The sequence below is a fragment of the Lycorma delicatula genome, chromosome 1 (genome assembly GCF_047948215.1).
Source record: "Lycorma delicatula isolate Av1 chromosome 1, ASM4794821v1, whole genome shotgun sequence".
Lineage (NCBI taxonomy): Eukaryota > Metazoa > Arthropoda > Insecta > Hemiptera > Fulgoridae > Lycorma > Lycorma delicatula.
Window position 1 is genome coordinate 400136943 of NC_134455.1, and position 27119 is coordinate 400164061.

General features: G+C 28.0%; 1 protein-coding gene across 5 annotated transcripts; it reads left to right on the forward strand.

Annotated features, from left to right (window-relative positions):
- The first annotated feature begins 7768 nt into the window (after positions 1-7768).
- Positions 7769-25299, forward strand: LOC142317408 (uncharacterized). Of its 5 annotated transcripts, none has more exons than XM_075353959.1 (5): positions 7769-8038; positions 10599-10744; positions 12924-13174; positions 16407-16597; positions 25001-25299. In XM_075353959.1, the coding sequence occupies exons 2-5, from the start codon at positions 10740-10742 to the stop codon at positions 25019-25021; spliced, it is 468 nt and encodes a 155-aa protein (XP_075210074.1). In that variant the 5' UTR covers positions 7769-8038; positions 10599-10739; the 3' UTR covers positions 25022-25299. The 5 variants fall into 5 exon arrangements, with proteins under 5 accessions (XP_075210074.1, XP_075210070.1, XP_075210071.1 ...); XM_075353955.1 differs by lacking the exon at positions 25001-25299 and adding an exon at positions 18677-18934; XM_075353956.1 differs by lacking the exon at positions 25001-25299 and adding an exon at positions 18677-18934 and having other exon boundaries at positions 7769-8004.
- Positions 25300-27119: the final 1820 nt, after the last annotated feature.

The following is a 27119-nucleotide window of genomic DNA, read 5'->3' on the forward strand; positions in this document are numbered from 1 at the left end:
TTTTGCATATGTTTTACAGGGCAATTTAGTGTTTAGAATTGCTATTAGATAACTATTCACAGTTAATTAGGTGCCACTTTAAGAATATTAAATTATAAAAAAGTAGTTTAACACTGGATGTCTGTCATTAGAATTATACATTACAATCTGATTGTGAGAAATATGTGTGTGGATTCCTAACTCTTGATGGAAAATCTTTTATTTGTCCGGCTGTGAAAGCTATTTTTATGAAAAGTAACTGAAAAGATATCAAATTCAAAGATGTTGATTATTTTATGCTAAACAAAATTGTTTGAATAACGCCTTTATTTAATGTACATCAAGTTAATGTGATAAGGACCATTTAAAAGAATGCCTGACTAAATTGTATACATGACAAAAATATTTTCTAAAATTTAGTTTTTTAAATGAAGTGTCCACCATCTTTATATCAATCTAATGGAACTTTAAAGTTTCTTATTTTATGGTTAATTAATGGCTAAATGTCCTACAGTTTATTAAGAAGTTATTAAAATGATTCTGTTGACTTAATATATACCCAATTTATCTAATTTTAAAATTCAAATACAGTTAATTAATGCAGTCTGGCTACTGTGTGTTCTAGCCAAGAAGTAAATTTTTTAGGGCTAGTAATCACATTTTTTGATAAAAAAATAATTTTTTCTGTTGAAAGGATGACTAGCAATCAGTTTCTCTTTTTGTCATGACACACACACACACACCCACACACGCACACATACATACATATATACACACACAGTGGGATGTTATATTTTGCTAGAAATGTCTTGACAGACAATGCAGTGTGAGTCTGTGCATTGTCCCGATGAAGAACCCATAACTTGTTCTTTCACAGTCCAGGTCTTTCTTATTTTTTCACGGATTTGAGCAAGGACTTTGAATAAAGGCAAGAATAGTTAATCGATGGTCAGAGCAGATCAGATTATGGGTTTTTTCAATATTTTTATCTGTTTTTGATGTGGAAGGGCAACCTTGGTGAACATTATCTTCAATGTCTTCTCGGCTATCTTGAAAATGCTTAAATCACTCAAAACCTCATGTACATGATAAACATTCACTGCCATTTACCTTTTTTTAATAAAAGATAAGTTTCAGTAGTGGTTTTTCCAAGTTTCATATGAAATTTCACGACACTTCTTTGCTTTAATAAAACACTTATTATTTTTTCGCAGCAAAACAAAAAAATAGATGTTATCCAAATGAAGGCTATGACCAGACTAATATGTCTGCAGAAACTGGAGTGGCAGTAATCGAAAGAGAAGGCTTCACTCTATACAGCTGTTGCTCATATGAATTTGGTGCATGCGCAGTTCTTCTGTAGTAGAATTAGTCTTGTTATTTAATAGCCACACCTCATATTTTAGTTTGGACTAAGTCCTAGTTTTTTTTTCAATAAGTGACTGCACTTCTGGTGTAAGAAATATTTGTTTTTATTTTCTAACTTCTATCCTTTACTTAACTAATTCCTTACTCGTGATGGTAAATCTGGGTTCATCATTGTCAGAGAGTCGTTGTTGCTTATTTTGGAAGTAGTCAACTCTGAGGCAGCAACAACATCATAGATATCAGTTGATATGTCCTCTGTGTTGAGAATATCGTCAATATTTGGGTACTCTTTGCTGTTTCCAAACTGTTCAATAAGTTCTTATTATTCACTCTGTTTTACAGAATTTTCATTTGGTTCACTAAGATTTTCATTGACGAAATTGAAGTTTGTGGAGGTTTAACACTGGTTTTTACAAAAAAATTTCTCACTGTCACAGTATTATCCTACTTTATCACCAGATGAATCCATAAAACTGCATCCAACACACTAATGCTTTTAGAAAGCTCATCAGCATTGATAGCTTCATACATTGTTGACAACAAGTACATAACACCTTTTTTTGTACGAAATTTTAAAGTTCTGAATGATCCCCTGATCTAGTGGTTGACATACTGCAGTAGTATGCGGGGGAAGAAATATTATTCTGCATTTTCTAAGCTAACATTAGGGTCCGATTTTGCATTGTCCAAGAATAGTATGACTTTCCTATTTTGCCTTCCCATTCTATGAACAAAACTTAACAACCAGTCCATCATTATGACCCTAGTCATCCAATATTTTTTATTTGAATACCATTCAATTTCTTACGAGTTTATGTTTATGCCCGTAAAACATCGTGGCTTTACAGATTTATCGATTATTAATGCTTTTTCAAATTCACAGTCAACATAACAGTCGGTCTTTCTTTTGATTTTTTCTTCCGGTACATTTATCCTCTTTCAAACACATTGTTTTACTGGGCAAAGCCGGAAAAAAAGGACCAGTCTCATCACAATTAAAAATGTTTCTTTCATTATAACTCACGCTTATTTCATTTAACTTTTCCTTCCAATCAGACCCCAAATTCTCATCTACAGCCCCAGCTTCACCACAAACATTTTTAAATGAAATTTTATGTCTAATTCAGAATTTATCTATCGAACTCCCTGATGCTTTAAATTTATCGAAACTGAGTTCTTTTTACAATTTTTAGGGCTTTCTCATACATCAAAGTTCCAGAGACTGGAATTTTATTAGCATAAGCCCCGCAAAATCACTCGTAAGTCAAATGTCAACCACTAGCCTGGAATTTTAGGAAATGTATGTTTGCTTAACTGATTTTCATTTTCAGTCCACAGCTTAGGATATCATCTCCACTTTTTAATATATCACTTACCTGAATTTTCTTGATATCAAAACATTTTGCCATGTCACACACACTGAGTTTTTATTTTTGTAGACATTTATAACTGCTACTTTTTCTTTTTATGTTAAGTGTTTATGTTTTTGAAACATTTTAAGTTGCTGTAACGATGGTTGTAATGATTTTTATAAAATGCACAAAATTGAACGTACAGTAAACTTATATATGGAAAATGTACTACAATAAAAAATATAGTACCTACCATAAAAATATTAGTGGGTTCAGTGTACAGCAACTGATGATGAATTGATTGAAATCATTACATCAGCGTCAAGGCAGGAAGTGATGCAATTCACAACAGATAAACAAATTAGTTACGTTGAATATAAAATAAAACAAAAAAAAATTCAATTTTTATTCTTGTTGTTTGTTTTCAATAACTGATTAAATAGTTTTTATTGGTAAATTCATTGTCCACATCCATTGTATTGAAGCTCCGTTATTGAGAAGTATTTTAGCCAATAATACCTCCATAAAACTGCTATGTAGGTGTTGTGTTAAGAGGAGTCTGTCATTGGGAAGTATCCATTAAATTTCACTGTATAAATATATATTTTATATATGTATATATAAGCCATGATACTATCTTACTCTCATACATTTTGTAAAACGTTATCAAAAAAATACACATAATGTAACAGTTAACTTTTTCCATATGAAATTACTTCCTTGTTATTTTATGTAATAAAAACTATAAAAGGAAAACATATAGGGCATTTGCCAATCTAGAAAAATGTTGAATTTAGGCATTTGGTATATGGACCTTGTATTACAATGTGAAAAAGTAATACCTTTTAGAATTCTGCTACTTTTTTAAACTGTTTTTGAAATATTTATTAATAATTACACCATAATTCATGAATCATGATGATTGTGAATAAATTAAATTTTAAGAAAAATGAGTCATTAGTGAACAGTGTTTTTATCCTTGTTCTATTTTTCCTAATATGTTTGTTAAAAATGTAATTTTCTATTTAGAGTATTTTCAGAAATTTGTTTTGTCATTTAGGTGCTGTGTTTCCTTACTAAAAGTAGAAAATCATTTGAAAGATGAAATTTGTAATAAGGAAAGAATTCATAATTTATGGGCCAAAATTTCCGATACAGTATTAAGGTATTAATTATTCAGTAAAATTCTTTTTTCAAGTTATTAATTACTGAGTTTTTATTCTACATTTTATTGTAATTTAATAATTTATTATCATTGTTGATTTTAAAAAAAAATGTATTACTGTTTTTGGTATTTCAAACTTTCTTCAGTGTAGTGGGTGAGCCATTTAAACAGGCAGTTTTCAAAATTAATTTTTTTTATTTATTCATTTGAACATTAATTTTTACTACATATTAGTAATTCATTTAATAGCATTTTCAAATACACCTTAAAAATTCTACATGATGAACACTACATCCTAAGGTGGCCACTATTTGTATCCACATTGATAAAGTGGATAGAAATTTAAGTAGAATAAAAGCGGATAATTTCCATGTAAGTAGAAATGTGATTTATCATTCAGTATATAGTAAGTAATATATTTATTACCATTTGTAAGATTAAAAAGATGGTAGCAAAAGATCACAATTAAATCAATGTCATTTAATGCCTGCACTACTTAAATTTAAAAAAAAATTATATATATAGAGCAGTGTAAACCCTACTATATATATATATATATATATATATATATATATATATATATATATGTGTGTGTATGGAGCATGTATATACAGGAGCGTAAAACTTGCTCTATATATATATATATATATATATAGAGAGAGAGAGAGGAGCATAAACAAGTAGTCAGTTACATTCATAATAGTAGTCATTTGAGTCAAGTAATGTGATTTGTGGAAAATGGACAAAAAAGAATTTCCTGTAGTGATAACACATTACTTTTTGAAATACGAAGCCAGAAATGCTGAGATGCTTTTTGTTATGGTTATATATTTATTAGCACATCAGATGTAGGTTTATGTTCCTATATATATATTAACCTGATTTTATATATATGTATGTATATATAATTTCTCTAAAGAGAGAAAATATATAGTTACTCATCTCTTACTAGTTTCTATAAAGACCGAAGTGAATATAATGATGAGATTAAAAGAAACATAAAAAGATCACCTGATATTTATTTGATATCAAAAGATATTGGCTTTTCTAGTCAAATTTAAGGAGTTCAATTTCTAAAGAGATGTTATAATAGGTATATTCCTCTTATGTTGCATGCAATATTCTCTGCAGTTGTAACCTCATTAAGCCATTTGGAATTTCATTGTAGTTTGTACTCATATGACCACTCTGAAAATAACCAAACCACCTACCTGTGTACTATTTAACTGATACAACTGATTCACCATAATATTTATCCAGCTTGGATTTAGCTTCCTGTCTGACTTTGCATTTCAAAAAGTAATGTTTGATCACTACAGGAAATTCTTATTTGTCCATTTTCATAAATCACATTATTTGACTCAAATGATGACCATTGTGATTTCTTCTGATTACTTGTTTATTCTCCTTACTGAGATGTGGGAAAGAAGACCTTAACAATTTACTATGAGCACCATCTCTTGACTTTGTATGAAGTTATCAAACATCCCTCGTAGATGTCTGTTATATAATCATATCTTGGAGTGCTTTTCATATTTTTGACAATTCATTGGTTGAAAACAAAAATGCAATAATAATGGTATTATACTTTTGAGGTGATGATAGTTAATCTATCATCAATCTTTAAAATCTACTCTTGAGTGAGAAAGGAACTTGATAACATCTTATAAATGCTGCGTGAGGTTCCTTTTCTGGTGTGATTGGGCTTTGTATAGCCAATACAAAGCCTAAACCAGCTTTTCCTTTTTGGGTTTTCTATTAATGGTGGCATAAGTAATCCAAACCAGCTTTGAGCTTGATAAAAGTAAACACAGGAATTTCTTTTTGACTTGTAATGATAAATAATTTAATAATTTATTTTTTAACTAATTGAAGTACATTAAGTTTTTTATAGAGTTGTTTACTTTAAAAGTTACCTTTTTTCATTTTGTATGTAGTTTGTTAAATGTTTTGTCTTGTTGGATAATGTTTTCTTGTTTCTTTAGGATGTTAAACCAGTGTGAAACCAGTAGTTTTAAACTGGCTGAAGAAATTTTGAAATTTGATGATGATTTTTTATCACGTCTATTGAAATTATACAGCAGTAGAGTGTTACACGTAACACAACATACTTTGAAGACACTGGTATGTTTGTGTCAGACTACAATTTTATAAGATGAGCTTGGATCTGAGGTGACTTGCCTTGTTGTTCTTGAGTATTTTTAATTTTACTAAGAACTCTGTATTAATTTATTTGTAAGTTTTGTTTGTTTGTGTTTATTTTGAAAATAATATTTGTTGGACTTGCATTTTACTCTTGTGCTACAAAATTGTTTGATAAAGATGTTTGCAGCTATCTATTTTTTAATTGTTTATGTTAGAGTTTTGTGCCATTCTATTGTGATAATTTTTAATTAAAAAAATAAAATTAGAACAAAACATTTTTATCATACATCAAGAGTTAAAAATGTGTAAGATATTGATTGTAATTCACACGCTATTGCAGTCAACTGCTTCTCCCTCCATGACTACCATGTGAGTATGTTTTATTTTTCGCTCATTTTTTTGAAGAAGTATAAACAAGTTTTACACCAATTTGTGGTCTAAAACTTTTCACCATTTGAAAGTACAAGTCGTGAAGAATAGATTGTACTTGAAATGAACATGAAAAGTTCTTAAAAGCCAAATTAATTACAGTTGCCTGAAGAGTCTTTTTATACACAAATTACAATAAAAAAGCTATTTTTACAATAAATATTGGCTTTGCAAAAAACAACAATTTTTAACAGTTTTTGAGATTTTTTGCAGTAACTAATTAACAAAATTAAATGTTTAATGGCCTAAATTATAGGTACTGCAAATGCCCACAACATTTATTCAGAATGTTTTTGCATAGGAATTTTACCTTGGCTATAAAATTGAAAAACTGATTTTCACTACCTTTGAATGGTTGCCATTTTGTCCAGTCGCATATAAACAAGTTATACTTACTGTAATCTACAACCCCATGTACATCCCTAAATTCTACTAATTTTCTTTAAAAAATTACCCTTAAGATAAAATTACCTTAAAAAAAATAATTATCTTAAAAAAAAAAATGTTCAGAATCACAGTGGCTATCATTGTAATGGTGTAATGAAATATTTTTATTTGAAACTTTTAGAGTTGCTAACCACCAAAACATTAATTTTCTGTAAAATGACTCATTATGTGTTTCCTTGAAATAGATAAAAAACTTGTGAATTTTTAAGATTGTAAAAAAAAAAACAAGGTGCTTGAATGCCAGCTAGTTTGGTTCATATATTTTTATGTATGAGGTTTGTTTTTAAAGTAAGGTTCGTTTTGAAATAAAAACAAAACTGTAAATATGAGCAAATTTGCATGTGAGTTCTAGCCACAGAATTGTTTTTTCCATCAAAAATCAGATGCTCGTTGTGCTTCATACTTGGTGGGATCACAAATTTCAGCACTCATAAATGGATGATTATAAACTGTTGTTGCTAACAGGTCATCATTGATTAAAATAACTGAGCTATGCAAGTGCCATCTGTTTACATTGCATAAATAGGTAGCAAATTCAAAGTAGACCTTTCTTTAAAAAACATTTATATTTCATATTTAATTACTCAAAACCATCATTGAAAGAGTAGAATAAAGCAGTTTATAGACTAAACCTCACCATTACTGAACTTGAATATGTTGAGATTTGTTGAATTTATTTTAATACAGAAGCACCACCCTCTAGGTTATTTTATACTTATTGTTCCAAGTGTCAGAAGATCTTGTGTAACATAGATTTAAGAGATCTAATCCCATTTATATAATCAGTAGCTCTATTAATTAGGTTAATGTATGTAATTATTTTATATGCCTATAAATAATTAGAATGAACATAGACTAACATATTTTTTTTATTTTTAGAATTGTAAACATTTACTTCACTGGATGTTGATAAACAAAAGTGAAATTTTGTTGAAAGATTGGAAAACACATTTGTTACCTATTGATGTTTTATCCAGAGCACTTGTTGGATTAATTATTAGAACAAAATTACCTGCAACTGAGAATATAGGTTTTATTCCAAAAAGAGACCCGTATCGTGGCATTAAATCTCTTAAATCTTGCTATGTTAATTCATATGAAGACAACTTAATAGATTATGTTAGTGAATTACAGAATGGATCACAGAAAAATGGTTTGTATAATCATTGTTTATATTAATTATAATTATAATTTATAGAAGTAGACTTGTCACACCCGGTGGATGAGTGATTGGGGAAGATATTTGTCTATTTAATTTTCTGTTCACTTCTGCCCTGCAGTAGATAAGAGATGTTGTTCATGTAGAGACATTGTTCTTTATCTGTTGTTGATGTTGGGACGTGTATTAGTATTTTGTTATTTTTTCATAATTAATATCCTGAACAGAATTTGTAAGTGATTGAAAAATTAAAGATTTAATTTTGTATAGTAACAGATAAAAATATTTTTAAGCTTTTTTGGATTAATGGTTTTTCAGCCATTAGCCATTTTCCTTGCTCTGTAATAGAAGGTATCACTCAGGAGTGGAATATAATAATGTACCTTATTTATTACTGTTATGATGAAGTAAGGTGTTGTGCTTTAAACTCATTGGCAAAAAAACAGTGATTTTTGTAGTTTTGCTTTTGAGTGCCAGTGGTTAGGTCATAGGAGAACAGAAAATTGAATGAATTACATGGAAGAGATTTTATGTTGAAACTGCTTAGTTCCTTATTCAATTTCTACATGCTAATGCACTGTTTTTATTTCCTAATACACCACATCTTTTTAAGTTTGAGAACAATTGAGAATAAAAATAAGTTAAAATGGAGAAACAGTTGTAATGGAGAAACACAAGAAGATTTTAGTGTTAGCTCTTTTCTAATGGTGATGCTATACTTTTCAAAAGTTCAGAATTTGTTTTCTCTGAAAAATTATCACATTTCAACTTTAGCTAATGATTGAAGAGTTACTGCAAATTTTTCTTTTGCAATTCAAGAAAAAAATAATGAAAATTTTTTTCAGCTCCTGTCATATCTCATAAATTTAATATTAAATGACTGCCTCCCCTTCCCTATGGCATAATCATATGATACAATAAATTTCTATACACTAATGTAATTAAACAGCTTGATATTAAAACTTTTTGCACATTACAACAAATTTTAAGGAAAATTAAGTTTTATTAATGTTAAGATTTAAACAATGTTTGTTGTAAACACAGCATTCAAATTAACTTAATTTTTATTCAAGCTTAACTTTATATTAACTTAATTTTTATTCTCAATTGTTCTTAAACTTAAAAAGATGTGGTGTATTAGGAAATGAAAACAGTGCATTAGCATGTAAAAATTGAATAAGACACTGAGCTGTTTCAACATAAAAAGTCTTCTATGTAATTCATTCAATTTACTTTTCTCTGTAACCTAACCACTGGCACTCAAAAACAAGACTCCAAATCACTGTTTCTTTGCTAATGCCTTTAAAGCACAATACCAGTTTGTCATCATCAGTCAATACACAATTCTATAATTACATCAAACAAATAACAAAAAAGGAATAAAAAATTAAAAATTTAGAAAATAAACACTCGCAACAACCACAAAATTTGTAACAACACCACAGTATTACAAATTAAAAATTTGTAACAGCACTACATTACAAATTAAAAATTTTGTGTTTGTTAAAGTATTTATGTTTTCTACATTTTTAAGGTTTTATTTCTTTTTTGTTATTTGATATAAGTATAGAATTGTGAACCGACTGATGATGTGGGATCCCATGAAAGTCAACTGCTGTTATTAGTTTTTTTTAGATTTTTCTGGTACTGTGTTTTGGTGGTTAAGTTGTTATTTTTGAATTTAATTGGCACTGTTTTCAATATGTTGATAAATAATTTGAATTTTCAAAAAATTATGTTTGTAGCTGTCTCACAAAAAAAAAAAAAACGGAAACACTTTCAGGATATGCTCTACTGGGGAAAATAATGAAAGAGTTAATGAAAATGTAGGTCTGGAAATGCTTTGTTTTCGAGTTACAGATAGTGAAAAATAGCTGATATACCAAAGAATGGTTAAAAAGAATGTTTATTCAATAAAAAGCCAATTTTTTAATTTTTTTATTTACTTTTTTGGCTGTTTACAGAAATTTTGACAATTAAATTTTCTATAGGTTTTGTTACTAAATCTTCCATATTTATTAGTAATTTAACAAAGCTATTGTACTATAAACTAAAACAAACCTGTTTTTCAACATTGACTTTTGTATTATATGTTGGATATCTTAAAAATTACTGGAATAACAGTGCTGAGACCTGTTTTATCCTATTTTTCAGCCTCAAATTATATGAGAAACCACTAACTTTATGCCTTAATTTGGGCCCCAAAAATTACAGTAGGGCTTCTTTTTATTAGAAGAGTTGAAATCCAAGTAAAATCTTTTGCTAGCTGTAACTCGAAAACAAGGTGTTTCCAGACTTATGTTTATATGAACTTTTTTTATTATTTTTATGAGTAGAACATGTCCTGAAAGTTTCTCCATTTCTTTGTGTGACACTCTATTTATATTTATATATATATGCAGCTTTATACTGCATGTCTTAGAGGTCATTGGAGGCAGAAAGAAATTGAGTTCTACATAGTTAAAAAAAAATCTGTATTATGGCGGGTTTTTAATTTTTGTCCGCCACCTTGGATCTGCCATATTGAATCAAACTTAATTTTTTTTTTAAATAGGAGTTTGGATATATGACACATGATTTCAATTTAAAATTTTACAAGAAAAACAACGGTGAAACCCATTTTTCTGTTAATGACTTTGTTATCAAGTTATAAGCACTCAAAATTGAATGATGGAAAAATCATGTTAACTATAAAATGAGGTAAAATGTGTTGAATGAACAATTCTATTGCATTTTACATTCATAATGCATCATACAATAACAAACTTTAAACAGTGCTATAATATTGATAATAATAAACAATAACTAATAATTAACAACATAACAACAAATTAAATAGCTATATCAGCTGATATTATTTACTTTAAATATTAGAATATTTATTTTAAAATTTTAAATGAATGTTTTAGATTGTAAATAACTAATGAAATAAATTTAGAAAGCATACCATTCTATAATATATGTTCAAAATACTTCCCCTCTGTAACTTGTCAGTGTGCTAACCTAAAGTAATATCCACAAACTTGTATCATGTCTGATTGTACACATGATGTCTGATGGTTATGATTGTACCAGTGGACAAACTAATGTTTTGTAGCAGTAGTAATTTTCATGTTTTCTAATGTTCTGTACAGTTTGTTACTATAACATTTCAATTATTGTACTTACTTTTCCAGCGTTTAGAAATAAATAATTATTGCAGTTAACGTGTTTTTTTTATTTTTATAACATTTTTAACCCATCTGTCACATCAAACTTGAAATTACATAAACTAAATATAGGCAATTTGCAAAATTTTTATACGGGTCAGGTTGTACAGCAAATTTTTTAAGTGTTGTACAATTTATTATTTTTTGGGACTGACTATTGTCTCATGGTTTGTGGTTCCTTGGGAGCCACAAACTTTTGGTCAGACTGACTTTCTTCTTCAGATTCCCATTTCTTGAATTTTTCAAACAATTTTCTTTTTCAAATAATGTATTCTTTATAAACTATAAATAAATGTTTATAAATAAATTCTCAGTAGTTTAGAGGCAACATTAAATATTTCAAATAATGTGAAAATTACATTCATGCTGGCATTGAGGCTTAAGGTGGACACTTTTACAATATTTGTATGACATAAATCTGAAATCAGCAATTAAAAAATATTCATAAAAGCATAAATTTTAACCTGTGAATAAATCAAATATAATTTAAATTAATAATAATGATAGGTTATATTAGAAGTCATAGACTAGAAAATATGAATAATTATTTTGTCTAATCAAAAAAAAAAATTTTGCATGTTCTAAAAAAATAAAATGTGTGATGTATATTGTGGAAATGCATATTAATACTATTAATTCAAAAATATGAAAACTTCAATCGAAGTACAATTTTAGTAATGTAAGTCATCCAACCTAAATACTAAATACAATTAATTACTTACCACATAGTTTATTTTTTTAAAAGTATATATGTGAAATGCACTTTCAATGTCATACAAATATTGTAAAAGTGCATTTCACATATATACTTTTAAAAAAATAAACATTGCTTTGTTCATTAACCTCGTGGTTGTGAGAATAATACTGAATTAAAGTATTCAGACTTTACAAATACCTGGAAAAGAAACTAAGTTACAAAAGACAGTATAGTAGTAACTATGGTGACTAAAGTACACAGATGTTTGATGAGAAAAACTGCACAACTTCATCCCCAAGGGGGTTAGGCCTTAATCTATGGCCTAAAACCTTGCTTGGGATAACATTAATGTATCCTGAAAATTTGAAAGCAGTTGGTCTATTGGTTCTCTTGTGATGCTGTTGCAAGTGGATAGACAGACAGACAGACAGAATGTGCCACAAATTTTAGCATTAAAAAATTAGATTATGAATTTTTGATCATAATTGTAAATAAATGTATTAAATGAATCTGTTAATTATTATCATTTTATTTTCATTATAGTATTTATTATTTGTAAAAAAGTATTTTAAGCCTAGAAATTTGCATTCAGGTTTTATTTTAGAAACTTGAATTATTCCAGGAAATATATTATAGAATTTTATTTAGGTTTTTAAAATTTACAAAAAGTTGTCAATGAATTGCATAAGTTTGCTGACTACACTGGTCAAGTTATGCAATTCAAAAATGCTTCAAGCATTGTGAGGACTAAACTGTCAGATTAAAGTTAGTCTTGAAAATGTTTATAATTTCAGATTTAAATTATTATGTATGTTTCTGAAAAGTCTTTTTCTCATTTTGTATCTATAGATTTACAATGAACTCTCTGTTTTGTATTGATTATTTTTCATTGAGCACAATATACGAATTTAAAAAGATAGATTCCAGATTTTATCTAATTTGCCATTTCTTATTCTCAGTTTTTTTATTGCAGAATATTTGGATTCCTGTCTTCTATATTAAATAAACTGGAGCAGTTGATTGAAAATTTGTTTTTAAGTCTTAAAAAAATACCAGCAGCAATGTTAAAAGACATTATTTATTATGTGAATTTGTTTGGAAGTCGTTCTAAAGCAGCATTAAAAAAGGTTGCAGAATTTTTATTTGGACATTCCATTAGACCATTGTTTCTGAGATGTCTTTGGACAGTGATAAATCGTTCAGAAAGATCTCAGTTAAATTCAGGTTTGTATTTATTCTTTTCTAATGGTTGGAATTGTTCTTGCATTATCAGTGGTTTCTGACTTTTATTTTTTTAAATTATACGCTTTTAAGAAAGGTTTATATAATTCACTCATTGTATGTTTATAATAGACATAAACAAATGCTCACTCTGTTATTGTTATCGGTAGGTATTATTCTAACTTCTTGCATTATAAATTGGTTAAATGTATTCTTTGGACTAATAACTATAGATATTTACATGAAAAGTATGTATATCTATTCAGATATATATATATATATATATATATATATATATATATATATGCAGAGTGTAAATTAGAAACCATTGGCATCTCGCTAATGTCTTGAGACATTAGCAACATAGAATTAGTAGCATAGGATTCAGTTGATGTTTCAGCAAGGTAGAGCACCAGCATGAAACAGTAACAGCATTTTTTAAAATTAATTTCCCAAACAAGTGAACAATAAACTTGCTAGCCAAAATTTGTCACTTTGATTATTATCTGCCTGAATATTTAAAAGAAAAGTTGAACGAAATCTGCTATGCTTTATTAGAAGAAATGGCTGGAATAATAGAAGTCCTAATCAACAGTCTCCACAATATATTATGTAAGACTTTAATTGATATCTGTAGAACACATGTGTTTACTACAACAATGTTGGACATTTTGAAAATTTGTATCAGTTTATCTGAGAGTTTGTTAAGAATCAAGGCAATTCTATTGTCTATTTAGTTTTTTACTTTAATTTATGTTTTTATTATATTACATTTAAAATCTCTTGTTTGTTTTGTTAAAATAAATGTATGTATTGCAATTTGTTAATTAGCATGTATTGTTTGTACAAGTAGTGGTTTTTTATTTTAAAATAGTTGTCTTTGTCTTGATTTTACTTTATTACAGAAATTTGTTTGATAGTTTAAGATAAAAAGATACTAGGAAAAAAATTCCATAGTTTTCATTGTGATTTAAAGCTGTAGGTAAGAGAAAAATTTTCTCTTATCTGAAAAATAATAATAATAATAATACTAATGAATTTTTGCCAGCTTTGTAGTCAATTTTAGTGCCTGTATTATTGGATATAGTAAGAAATTCATAGCAGTTAAAAAAAGCTCTAAAATGATTTTTGTTGTATCCATAAATTCAATAAAACATAGAATTACGTTATATTTTTTTTAAAATGGCATGCGATATTCTTTAAAACTGCCTGTAGCACTTTAAGAGCTTGGTTTACAAAAAAACTATCAAGAATGAAAAGTCTTAATGTGACAATTTCTAACTAAAAAATGGACAAGATGTCAATAATATGAATTTAATTTTATTTTAAATAGTAATGTTCTTCCATTTAAAGTTTCTGAGCTTTGCACACCTGAGGTGGAATTGCAGTTGTAAGTTTTTAAAAAAACCTGTACCAATTACCATAGTTTTTGACTCATCTGTGGCAGAAAAACTGATCGAAAATGTGAAATGATAGTTTACTGTAGCTTGTTGAAGTTGAATTCGCACAGATCTGATCTAGGCAATAGTTGCCTAGCTAGTCTGGGGCTATAATATGCTACTCATGGAAGACAGTGTATATACACGGTGTAATAAATTTTACAGAATATATACAGTAAAATTTTTTATTATTTTATATTAATTTTTTAACTTAACTAATTTTTTTATATTAATTTACAGTATAAATTTGTTTTTAGTATTTTTTTTATACTAATGTTTATTCCTTGGGCCTAAACACTAATCAGTAACAGCTGATTAATGTGCATAATATTTCATACCATATCTCTTTCAATATCTAATATAAATTATTAATTTAATAATATGTAAACTCAGGATTAAATACATAACTAATAAACATAAGACGTGAATTTATTTATTGATTGGAATAAACAATAGTCGTACCATATATATATTTATATACACTGTCTTTAATTGAATAGTATTATAAACCCGTGCCCGTTAGGCAGCAAGATATACAGTTATGCTGTTCATCTGATCAGCTTGGACAAGCTGTACCTCTGTTTTAATTGTTCTAAATGATTTGAATAATTGGATGAACATTATTTGTGATATTGTATGTTATTGATAGGCAGCACTGTTCTAAAGTATTGGCTGTTGTCAATATTTTAAAGCATTTAAGTGCTAAACATGTAAACAGAAACAGTAATCAGTTGATTGTTAATTTTCCTAAACTATTCATCATGATGTGAATTTTACAGTAACTACTGCCATGCCATAAGAATTTGAATACAATTTCTGTCATGTACCTTTTATTATATGACTTTTATAATAAGATCCACTGACCTCTAAGTTCATGCTCTAAAATAATATATTTTTTAAGAAAATAAGTTTTCTGTCAATATTTCGGAACATATAGAATTCATGTTATAAGAAAGTTTTGTTAAATATGTGAAGTATTTAATCTTTTGATAATCGACCATTTAGTTTTGTGTCTAAAGAAGGCGAGACAGATTTGGGTGAAGACTGCATACTGTGATGTATTATTTTCCCCTTCTTAATGAATTTATATTTCAAAGTATAATGAAAATTATTTAATGTTCTGATGATATTTACACATTAATGAATTAGATTGAATTTTCTAAGCATTGGCACCGTTGGTATTAATACAATTGTATAAATAAAGTTCCACTTACCAACAATTTTAAATATATTTCCAAGTATTTTCAGAGTTGCTACTCCATCATTAGGGATTTCTTATAAGATGTTAATTTAAAATTCACTTGTCATATGTATAATTATATTTAAATTGAAATTGTGATGTTAGACAATTGTTAAAATAGTCGGTCGTCAAGAAATAAAAAATAATTTATACATCAGTAGTAGTTGTAAACATCTTACGAATATGGCGTTAGTCTTATTGACGTATAAATTATTTTTTATTTCTTGATGACTGACTAATATGAATGTCACAACTTTAATTTAAGTATACACATATGACAAATGAATTTTGAATTAACATCTTATAAGAAGTCCCTGATGATGGAATAGCAACTCCAAAAGTACTTGGAAATACATTTAAAATTGTTGGTAAGTGGAACTTTATTTATACAGCTAATGAATTAATTGTATCCGTGTAATAATAAGTATGCAGTTAATGGTAAGAATAAGTATTAATTGCAAGCTTTTGCAGCTTGACGCTAGCAATTTTTTTTTAATGATTTAATTATTTTTTTGTTATTTTATATAAAGTACTAATTTATGTTATTTTACAATAGGAGTTTTGAGATTTCCATTGGATTATAAGTCACTGAATGAAAAAAATCGATTGCAAGTGGATGCAATGCAGGCAATAACTTTGTTGGTTTGCCCATCAGCAATCTGTATGAAACAGGATTTCAGTAATCTTATTTCTTTGTTAGATGCATTGTCAAAAGAGGATATTAGAATGCCTCATATCCTGCAAATGGTATTGAAGTTTTTAACCATATTAATTTTTAATATTATTTTTCTATTCTGTATTTTATTAATTTTCTTATATTACTATAACAATAATTTTTAAATTAATATTTTAGTCAGACATTTTATCTTTGTGCATGAGTGTAAGTGCATATACATTCATGTTTTAGAACATATTTCTTGCAGTTGGTGTAAGGTGATTTTTTTTTTCATACTTATTGATTGAGGAATACTAATTTTAACCTTGAGCTGTGAGTGATTTAATTACTGGTAATGTCCTTATTAAACCATTAAACAAAACTAATAATAATTCCTTAGCTTACTTACACTTCCAATCCCTGTCAATTGATGACAGCTTTCCAACATATTGTCCTTAAAATTAAATCCAATAACAGGAGCTACCTTTTTACCACATCACCTATATACTCATTTACTGTTTCTGGAGTAGCTTAATTTTGAATGAAATTTTCTGAGTGATATTGAAAAACATTGATTAAGTGAATTCAATTTCATCAGTTCAACCTCTAAAGAAGCTTTTTCCTTTTTCTAATTATCAGTTATTATAACAGTACTCTTTTTCTCTTGTAGATTTTTATTTGCCATTAATATTTTGAAATACATCATTAAAGTAGTTTATTTGTTTAATTATGTAACCAGGCTTATTATCAATATTTAATTTCTACATTTTTCCTTATTGCCTTCACTGTCCTACAGCAAACTTTTCTTCCCTGTATTCATCTAATCTTCAGATATTAATATCATGATTTTATTGAATAAAATTTTCAAAAGAAAAATGTTAAATTTATTTTTTAATAATTTATCTCTTTCAGCCTTGAAGAAAAATAAAATATTTATTAAAATAGTATGTTTTTACATTGGAATAAATTCATAAGAAAAGTTGTAAAACCAGAAAGCTTGCAAAATATTAACACAACCATATACTTTACTTACTGTCAGTTTCCAGAAATAAAATCAGTAATTTCTTTATTACCACAACTATTTTGATTTTCTTTATAAATATATTTTTGCACACACTACTACAGAACTCATGTGACACCTCTTGTAAGATAACAAGATCCATCAAGAGCGACTCTGTATTTATCATATCTCTTTCCAGTGTATTCATCATATATCATTCCAGTAAAAACTAACAGTCTAAATAAGTATAGTCTAGAAAGAAACACTGCATTAAATTACAGACATGCAAGATGAAGTAGAATAAGAATTAGATTCTAGAAAACATGAAGTAGTCTGGATTAAAAGCAATACGAGGTACATAAATTTTAAAATGGTGATGGATGAAAAACTGATTTCATCCAAATTTGAAATGTTCTTTCGTGTGGAGTGATGAACATACAAGGAAATACCTTGATATGGAGAGATAGGTGTGTGAAAGGAAAGATAGTAAATTAGAAGAGTTACAGTGACCAACTCTGGAAAAGTAGGTACGTGTGAATGGAGAATTCTTGGAAAATTATATAGTCACTCAAACTTTATTCATGAGCATGGTCAGATTAACCTGCCTAGCATTCAGGAAGGGTCAGATAAAAATGTACTCTTTGATAAAATTTAATTACTTGCTAGTGAAGAGTTATTTCTCTAATCGGCTAAATGTATTAATTTTCAGGAGATTCTTTTTTTTGTTAAAATAAGGAATTTGTTAATGAGGACAATGACATTTGTTAAAATGTTATTTGTAAATGAGGTAAGGATAACTTAGAGTTAGTGGCTTTTTAATTAAGGGTTGCTGTAGAAATATATAACTGAAGTTAATTAAAATTTGTAATTTAAATTATGACTTCCTAACAAATGCAGGTATAGTGGGCACACAACTTCATACCTTTGAGATGAACAAGTGACAGATAATAAGGTGTGGTGCTTCAACCATTCTTTTGAATAGTTGTTTATAAAATGAGGTAGATTTACTAGTCTCAGCTTCACACATCTCTGCAAATAAGTAACTTTGGTTTTGAAAACTGTTTGAATTTTTTTGATTAAGATTACTGAAATTGCAATTTGTACTTTTGTTAAGAATTTACCATTACTGACCTGTATATGTTTTGTCTAGTATTTACAATTTTTTTTTCAGTATATAATATTACTTGAAGAAGTTAGTAAGATGTCAGTTATGGATGATATGGTTGTCATGAAAGTACTCTACAGTATACGATTCGTCTGTATTACGTGGAGTAAGGTGTATTGTGTAGCTCCAGTATTATTGAATGTACTAAGAAATAAGTACCTTAAATTAAATCCATTTCAAGATGTAATTTTGAATGTTATTTACATTAGATTTATCAAGAATCTTAAGATTTACGCTTTTTTTTAATAGTAGAAATGATTTTGAAAATTAAAAAAATAATATGTTTTTATAGATATATTTTAATTATAATTTGAAGCAATATGCCCTATTAGTTTATTTTTATTGTTTCTTCTTATTTGATTCACATTATTGTATGTAGTACAAAAATTAGCAATGTATTATTATAGTTTCAAATTGTTTTTTTAACTCAAGACATCGAGAAAAACAGTTACGGCGTGAGGGATTAGATTCGGTTAGTTTGTATATAGTTGGCGTCTATTTTAATTATTAACTTGGTTCTTACCAGACTGAGTGACTTCTACATGTAGGAAACTGATGCTATTAGAATTTTAAGTCGTAACTACCATGTGGAAGGCAATTTCATTTGAATTGATTTCAGATATTGAAAATTTTACTATTACGAGTTTTGAACTCTTAAAAAGAAGATTTTTTCAATTTTCTTATCTCAAAATGGTTCATTTTAGAAACTGCAAGGGGACAAAGGGGAAAGTTTGGGACAAAAGTGGATAGAAACAGCTATGACACTAGGGACGTGCTACCAAGCATGATGACATTTAGAAAAATTAATTTTAGTCGAACATTTCATATTCTTCCAGATATGTTGTGTTGAACCTTAGCGGGTATACACAGATGTACAACTTACAAGCAGATATTTTTACTGCTATTCAATTTTGGACTTTGGATCTACAAATAATAAATATTTGGAATGGGTTTAATCGACATAATATTCATATTTCTATATTTTGATGACTAGTAATCCAACTTTTTAAACTTTACGTATAGGTTTGTACTCCAATAGCAAACAGATAGTTTTGCTAATAGAAGTGGACTGATGCAAGTGATGGAATTAATTATACTACCTTGTGCACCGTTCGCTGTGCTCTGTGACTTGTTTCATTATGTATGAAACTTTTTGTTACTGGTCATTTACATAATAGGTGTTTTGAAAGATATTAATCGATCTGTACTTTAATAGAAGAGACATTTATCGTGTTGAATTAAAATATCATTAGACAAATAAAAAAAATATAAGAAAATGCATTAATGAATAATAAATACTTAAACTATCATTACTGTTCATTTTTACTGACTTTTCGAACAAAAGTACAGTATTATTTTCGGTTGCATACAGGGAGTAAATTTTCTTTACGTTTTTAGGTATGAGGAGAACGAAAATACAATTCATTTAAATTGTGGTTCCTTATTATGTGTTTTTTTGTAAACTTGTGTGTAAAATTCTATCGCTTGAAAACCTCCATAACTACTAAATCACTTTTATTGAAAACTAGTTATGCTGTAGCACTGTATCTAAAGCATTTGAAAATTTGATAATTGTTTGAGGCCTTATTGATTTACTCTAAATATAAAGTCAAAAAGTGTATACGGGGCAAGTTAGAATCGTGGTTCGTTATGATTCTGCAAGTTGGAACAATGATGTTTCTTTATCTGCGGTATTAGTAGTATCGAATGCCTTTTCTAGGTCTATAAACGCCAAGTATGTTGGTTTGTTTTTCTTTAATCTTCCTTCTACTATTAATCTGAGGCCTAAATTGCTTCCCTTGTCCCTATACTTTTCCTGAAACCAAATTGGTCTTCTAACACTTCTTCCACTCTCCTTTCAATTCTTCTGTATAGAATTCTAGTTATGATTTTTGATGCATGACTAGTTAAACTAATTGTTCTGTATTCTTCACATTTATCTGCCCCTGCTTTCTTTGGTATCATTACTATAACACCTTTTTTTTAAGTCTGACGGAAATTCCCCTTTTTCATAAATATTACACACCAGTTTGTATAATCTATCAATCGCTTCCTCACCTGCACTGCGCAGTAATTCTACAGGTATTTCGTCTATTCCAGGAGCCTCTCTGCCATTTTAATCTTTTAATGCTCTCTTAAATTCAGATCTCAGTATTGTTTCTCCCATTTCATCCTCCTCAACTTCCTCTTCTTCCTCTATAACACCATTTTCTAATTCATTTCCTCTGTATAACTCTCAATATATTCCACCCATCTATCGACTTTACCTTTCATATTATATATTGGTGTACCATCTTTGTTTAACACATTATTAGATTTTAATTTATGTACCCCAAAATTTTCCTTAACTTTCCTGTATGCTTCGTCTATTTTACCAATGTTCATTTTTCTTTCCACTTCTGAACACTTTTCTTTAATCCACTCTTCTTTCACCAGTTTGCACTTCCTGTTTATAGCATTTCTTAATTGCCGATAGTTCCTTTTACTTTCTTCATCACTAGCATTCTTATATTTTCTACATTCATCCATCAGCTGCAATATATCGTCTGAAACCCAAGGTTTACTACCAGTTCTCTTTATTCCGCCTAAGTTTGCTTCTGCTGATTTAAGAAATTCCTTATCAACATTCTCCCATTCTTCTTCTACATTTTCTACCGTATCTTTTTTACTCAGATCTCTTGCGATGTCCTCCTCAAAAATCGTCTTTACCTCCTCTTCCTCAAGCTTCTCTAAATTCCATCGATTCATCTGACAGCTTTTCTTCTGGTTTTTAAACCCCTGTATCGCCTGGCTTTTTCCAAGTGTATATTTTTCTATTATGATTTTTAAATTGGCAATTACTAAATTATACTTCGTGCAAAACTCTATTAGTCGGTCCCCTCTTTCATTCCTTTTGCCCAGCCCGTATTCACCCACTATATTTCCTTCCTCGCCTTTTCCAGTGCTTGCATTCCAATCTCCAACTATTTTTAAATTTTCATCTCCATTTACGTGTTTAATTGCTTCATCAATCTCTTCGTATACACACTCTACCTCATCATCATCATGGGCGCTTGTAGGCATATAGACGTTAACAATCGTTGTCGGTTTAGGTTTTGATTTTATCCTTATTTTTCTTATAAAATAACAATGTAGTAACACAATTTTTGGTAACCAAATTCTTTAATGTTGTTATTAACACAACATAATATTAAATGTAAATTTAAAAATTTACACTTATCACTGAAATAAAGTACACTTTTCAAAGCATTAAAATAAAACAATTTAATATGTTGTATGATTATTGCTAACTTTTAAAAATTGATAAGTATCTTGTAGTACAATAATAAAGATTTATTATTTTATTACAGCATAAGGCAAAATCATAATTATAAATGGTTTTAAGATTTTTTTAAACATTTAATGATGAAAACTAGAAAACGTTTTATAATTTATGACACCTGCCGAATCTACCGGCGACTCTTCCCCTTTGTAAAAAGATCTCCCACTCGGTAACACGTACATGTACAATTGATTGATGGGTATCTGGCTCTCTTCTCCATTTGTGGAAGTGGCAGTTCAATATAGTGAATGGCTGTGGTATTGTTTTTAAGGCTGTTATTAACCTTCAGGACCACTGTTAGATACTGCTTCAGAGGATGAGATGGACGTCAGTGTATCATGGGAAAATGCCATGCCTGACCGGGATTTGAACCCAGGATCTCCAGATAAAAGGCCTAGACACTACCGCATGTGTCACAGAGGCCGACGATATCTAGTCAGGGTTTGCAGAAGTTCCCTAAAATCATGTTTAATCTTTAACAGACTTCATGTTTTCAAATGACATAATTAACAGCGTACGTTTGAGAGATACTGTTATGTAATTTGGGTATAACTGAAGTCCATATTAATTATTTCTCTTTTTTTTTTAAATGAAAAGAACATAAAATTCTATTTCATTAATAACTTAATTATATATTGTAATTTTTTTTACAATTAGAGGTTGATGATTATTAATAAATCATTATTTAAGACACCGTTGTGTCTTCCCCTTGTAAGATCCAAATATTTTGTTAATTAAAATCTTATTTGGCTATAACTCTGGAACTACTGAAAATAAGTATCGCTTACGATATATCGTTGAAAAACTCTTAATGAGAGCTAATTACAGAAGTCCAAAATCTTTATGGATTTTGGGCTTTTTTGGATACTTTTGATCCAGTCAACTGGAATCAAAAGGGGAGGTGCACTACTAGACGTTACAACAGTCCTAAATCCAAAATTTCACCATCCTGCGGCTAATTGTTTTTGAGTTAATGCGAGATACATGACGTACAGACATGACGAAACTAGTCAAAATGGATTCAGGGATAGTCAAAATGGATATTTCCGATGAAATCTGAAACCAAAATTTTTCACGATCACAACACTTCCTTTACTTCATACAAGGAAGTAAAAATCATATGAGGGACAAAACTGTAATTTCCTTTTCAAGCAATTTCCTTCATAGATTTAATTTCAAATTCACATACAAAAACATTAAAATTTAACACTCAGTATTTACTCATCCAATTATCTGGTACATCAATTAGTTTATTGTATACAGTAATTCTGACTAATTCTTTAATGATTACTAACAGAGTCAGGTAATAAAAGAATTTCTATTATGAGTCTTCAAACACGTGATGTGATGTGTTTCCTGGTTGATCAGTGGTTTAGCATTTGTTATTTTTTTCGTGTAATTCTCACATCAATATTGATAGTAAATAAATAAATAAATTCGCTTTTTATTACATGTTTGTCCTCAAATCTTGCATCCTTAATTTAACATACTTCCTGACATTGCCTATTGATGAAATTTTGCACAGTTACTAAGGTCAGATGACAATACAATATTCAACCATTACTTTTGCAAACATCCTGCCATATGGGGATAAATTAAGGGGGTGGGTGTAAAAATTTCAAAATTGAAAGCAAGTATTTAATAATTTTTTTAAATATAATTAATATCCAATTGTTTTCATATATTTCCTACATCATGTTGATTACACCTGTTGATTATTACGTTAAGTTTAAAAAGGAAGAATTAAAAAAAGTCTTTAACTGGAAAGTGATGGGTTATAAACGCTTTATTAAAGAACCTAAAAATAAAGATATATTTCTTTTTATTTATGTTACCTTTGTTTAAGTGTATGTTACCTTTGTTATATTTACTATATCAAACAGATATTCTATATATAATAAAGACATATACATGCTATTTATTTCTTGATCAAATACCGATTGGAGCTAGAATTTGTCTATTAAATAATTTCAATAAAATGTGAATATATATTGGGGCTTCCTAGTTAATTATCCCTAAAAAGATGAAACTGAATAAACGTGGATTATTAAATCTGTGGTTATATTTAACATGTTGAATAAAAAATACCTACACAGATTCTACTTTCATAATTCTGAGAAAATATATCTTGAGTGGCATGTTTAAAGTAAACTTCAAGGAAAGAAAACGGATATCATTAAGTGTTAAATCATTTAGCAAAAGGAAAACCTTAATACCAGATAGTCATTTATGCAGTTCCATTCACAGATCGAATTCCAAATTCACAAAGTACATATTGATTTGCAGGGATGATATGTTTTCTTGAGCTCCAAAGAGAAAAACATACACGGGGTGAACTTAAGAAGTCAATATTTTACCCGTTCTATGATCTGGAACTTATTTATGATTGTCAATTAATTTCATTAACACCAGCAGGTGTAGCCTGCTGATTTTAGGGTTGTTAGATGAATTAAATTTTTAGCGATCAAAAATTTTTATAATTAATTTTCCTGTAATTTAAGACTAACTTTTTTAATATGACAACACATAATAACAATGCGTTAATTTAACAAAAGACGGCTTGGAAATATTATGCGCTTGTGTTTTTAAATACATATTTATATAAAGCGGGTGCCGTGTTTATTCATCTGATTATATTTATTTTCTGTTTATGCAAACAGTAGAGTCCCCCAAACTATCTTCTAGACATGACAATTGCTAGCGGTGGGGGGAAACTGTTGCCGATAATAGTTACTGATAATACTACTTAAATATAATGGTAGTGAGCAGGTATGATACAGATGATATAGATATGAATGGACATAATTTATAGTGTGTGAAGGATTCACCTATCTTGAAAGCAGAATTACATTAGATGGGTGAATCTTTAATTACATAATTAGCATAACAGGATTACATATTTTATTCATTAAAATTGTCCAAGTTTGTAACAAATTATAGAGTATCAATATCATATACCTACTAACATTTCCAAATAAATTGGTACTGAAATGAATTGTCATTTTTAGATACCGTATTCTGTCTGCTAAATGTAAAGAAATGTGTCAGTGATACAGGACTTGCTCGTTACTGAAGGATATGTCCAAGCAATAGGTGTGTCTTTTGTCACACACCATTAAAGTAAGTATCTTTATTAAGAGATAATATAACAATGAATACTTAATGTTTAAATAAATAACACCAGAATGTAATTCTGGCACCCCAGAAGTGAATCCCTGGCAATTAGCAGATAGTCTGTACAATCTTGAAATTGTGATTTCAAGTAAGAAGACTAATGGATGAAAAGGAAATGAAATATCCTCTTAAAATAAGTAAGAATTTAACAAATAAAACAGTATGGAAGTTTGGAGATGTAAAAACGAATCAAAAAAGGTAGTATTATTTAATAAAAAGTAATAGTTATACTTACTAAGATTGAACCTTCGTTGATCTTTATGTCTATGTTGAGAGAACCTTTGTGTTATTTATGGTGTAACAATAATACTAAGAAATATTATAATAAATAATAAAAAAAACAATGTGAATGTGAGCATGTGTGTATTTTTTTATAAATATATAACAATTTTTTTTTTTTTTTTTTTTTTGTTAAGTATGTAACAATTTCAATATAAAGTAGTTGGTTCAAGCACGAAATACAAGATGGCATACCCACAGTTAGCAAACTTTTGAAATATTTGTTTAGATAATATTTTTTAATTTTCTTTGTAAAATGTTAATGTGATGAAAGTAGTAGGCAGCAATTGTTTTTATGTAATTGTTTTTTTTTTTGTTTCATTCAACTGTAAAATTCTTTTTTTTTAATGTAAAGATTTTTTTGACGGTAGTATTTTTTTTTTTTTTTTTTTTTTTTTTTTGTTTCATTCAACTGTAAAATTTCTTTTGATGGTAGTTTTTTTCTTGTAATTTTTTTTTTAATGTAAAGATTTTTTTGACGGTAGTATTTTTTTTTTTTTTTTTTTTTTTTTTTTTGTTTCATTCAATTGTAAAATTTCTTTTGATGGTAGTTTATTCTTGTAATTTTTTTTTTTTATGTTAATTTTTCTTGTAATCTTTTTTTTAATGTAAAGATTTCTTTTGACAGTAGAATTTTTTTTTTTTTTTGTTTCATTCACCTGTAAAAAATTTCTTTTGATGGTAGTTTTTTCTTGTAATTTTTTTTATGTAATGATTTCTTGTAATCTTTTTTTTTAATGTAAAGATTTCTTTTGACAGGAGTATCTATTTTTTTTTTTTTTTTTTTTTGTTACATTCGACTGTAGTGTTTCTTTTTAAATTTTTTATCATTTATGTCAATTTTCTTTGTAACTATTTCAATTGATGACAGTAGTAGGTAACAATTTTTTTTTTATGTAACTTTCTTTTTCAATTTTTTGCAATTGCTTATGTCAATTTTCTTTGTAACTATTTCAATATGATGTATGCATGTTGTAGTAGGCAGCAATTTTTTTTTTTGTAAATTTTTTTTTTTTTTTTTTTTTTTTTTTTTTATGTAACGACTTCTTTGGCTGTAGTTTTCTCTTTCAAATATTTGTAATTATTTATGTAAATTTTCTTTGTAGCGATTTTAATATTATGACAGCAGTAGGAAACAAAATTTTTTTTTTTTTTTTTTTTTTTTTATGTAACGATTTCTTTTTCAATTCTTTGCAATCGCTTATGTCAATTTTCTTTGTAACTGTTTCAATATGATGTAGGTTGTAGGCAGCAAATTTTTTTTTGTAAGGTAATTTTTTTTTTAAGTTATGTAATGACTTCTTGTGACTGTAGTTTTCTCTTTATCAAATATTTGTAATCATTTACGTAAATTTTCTTTGTAACTATGTTAATATGATAACAGAAGTAGGCAGCAAATTTTTTTTTTGTAATTTTTTTTTATGTGACGATTTCTTTTGAATGTAGTTATTTCTTTATTAATTTTATTCTATCATTTATTTTAATTTTCTTTGTAACTATTTCAGTATTGTATAAGTTGTAGGCAGCAATTTTTTTTTTTTTAATTTATTTCAATTTTCTTTGTAACTATTTCAATATTGTTTAAGTTGTAGGAAGCAATTTTTTTTTTTATATATGACGATTTCTTTTGAATGTAGTTATTTCTTTATTAATTTTATTTTATTATTTATTTCA

What these genes read in the sequence shown, in the direction of transcription:
- LOC142317408 (XM_075353955.1), top strand. An exon ending in AAGATCTCAGTTAAATTCAG is followed by an intron (nt 13,175 to 16,406) that starts GTTTGTATTTAT and finishes ATTTTACAATAG; the next exon opens with GAGTTTTGAGATTTCCATTG. An exon ending in TGCCTCATATCCTGCAAATG is followed by an intron (nt 16,598 to 18,676) that starts GTATTGAAGTTT and finishes TTTTTTTTTCAG; the next exon opens with TATATAATATTACTTGAAGA.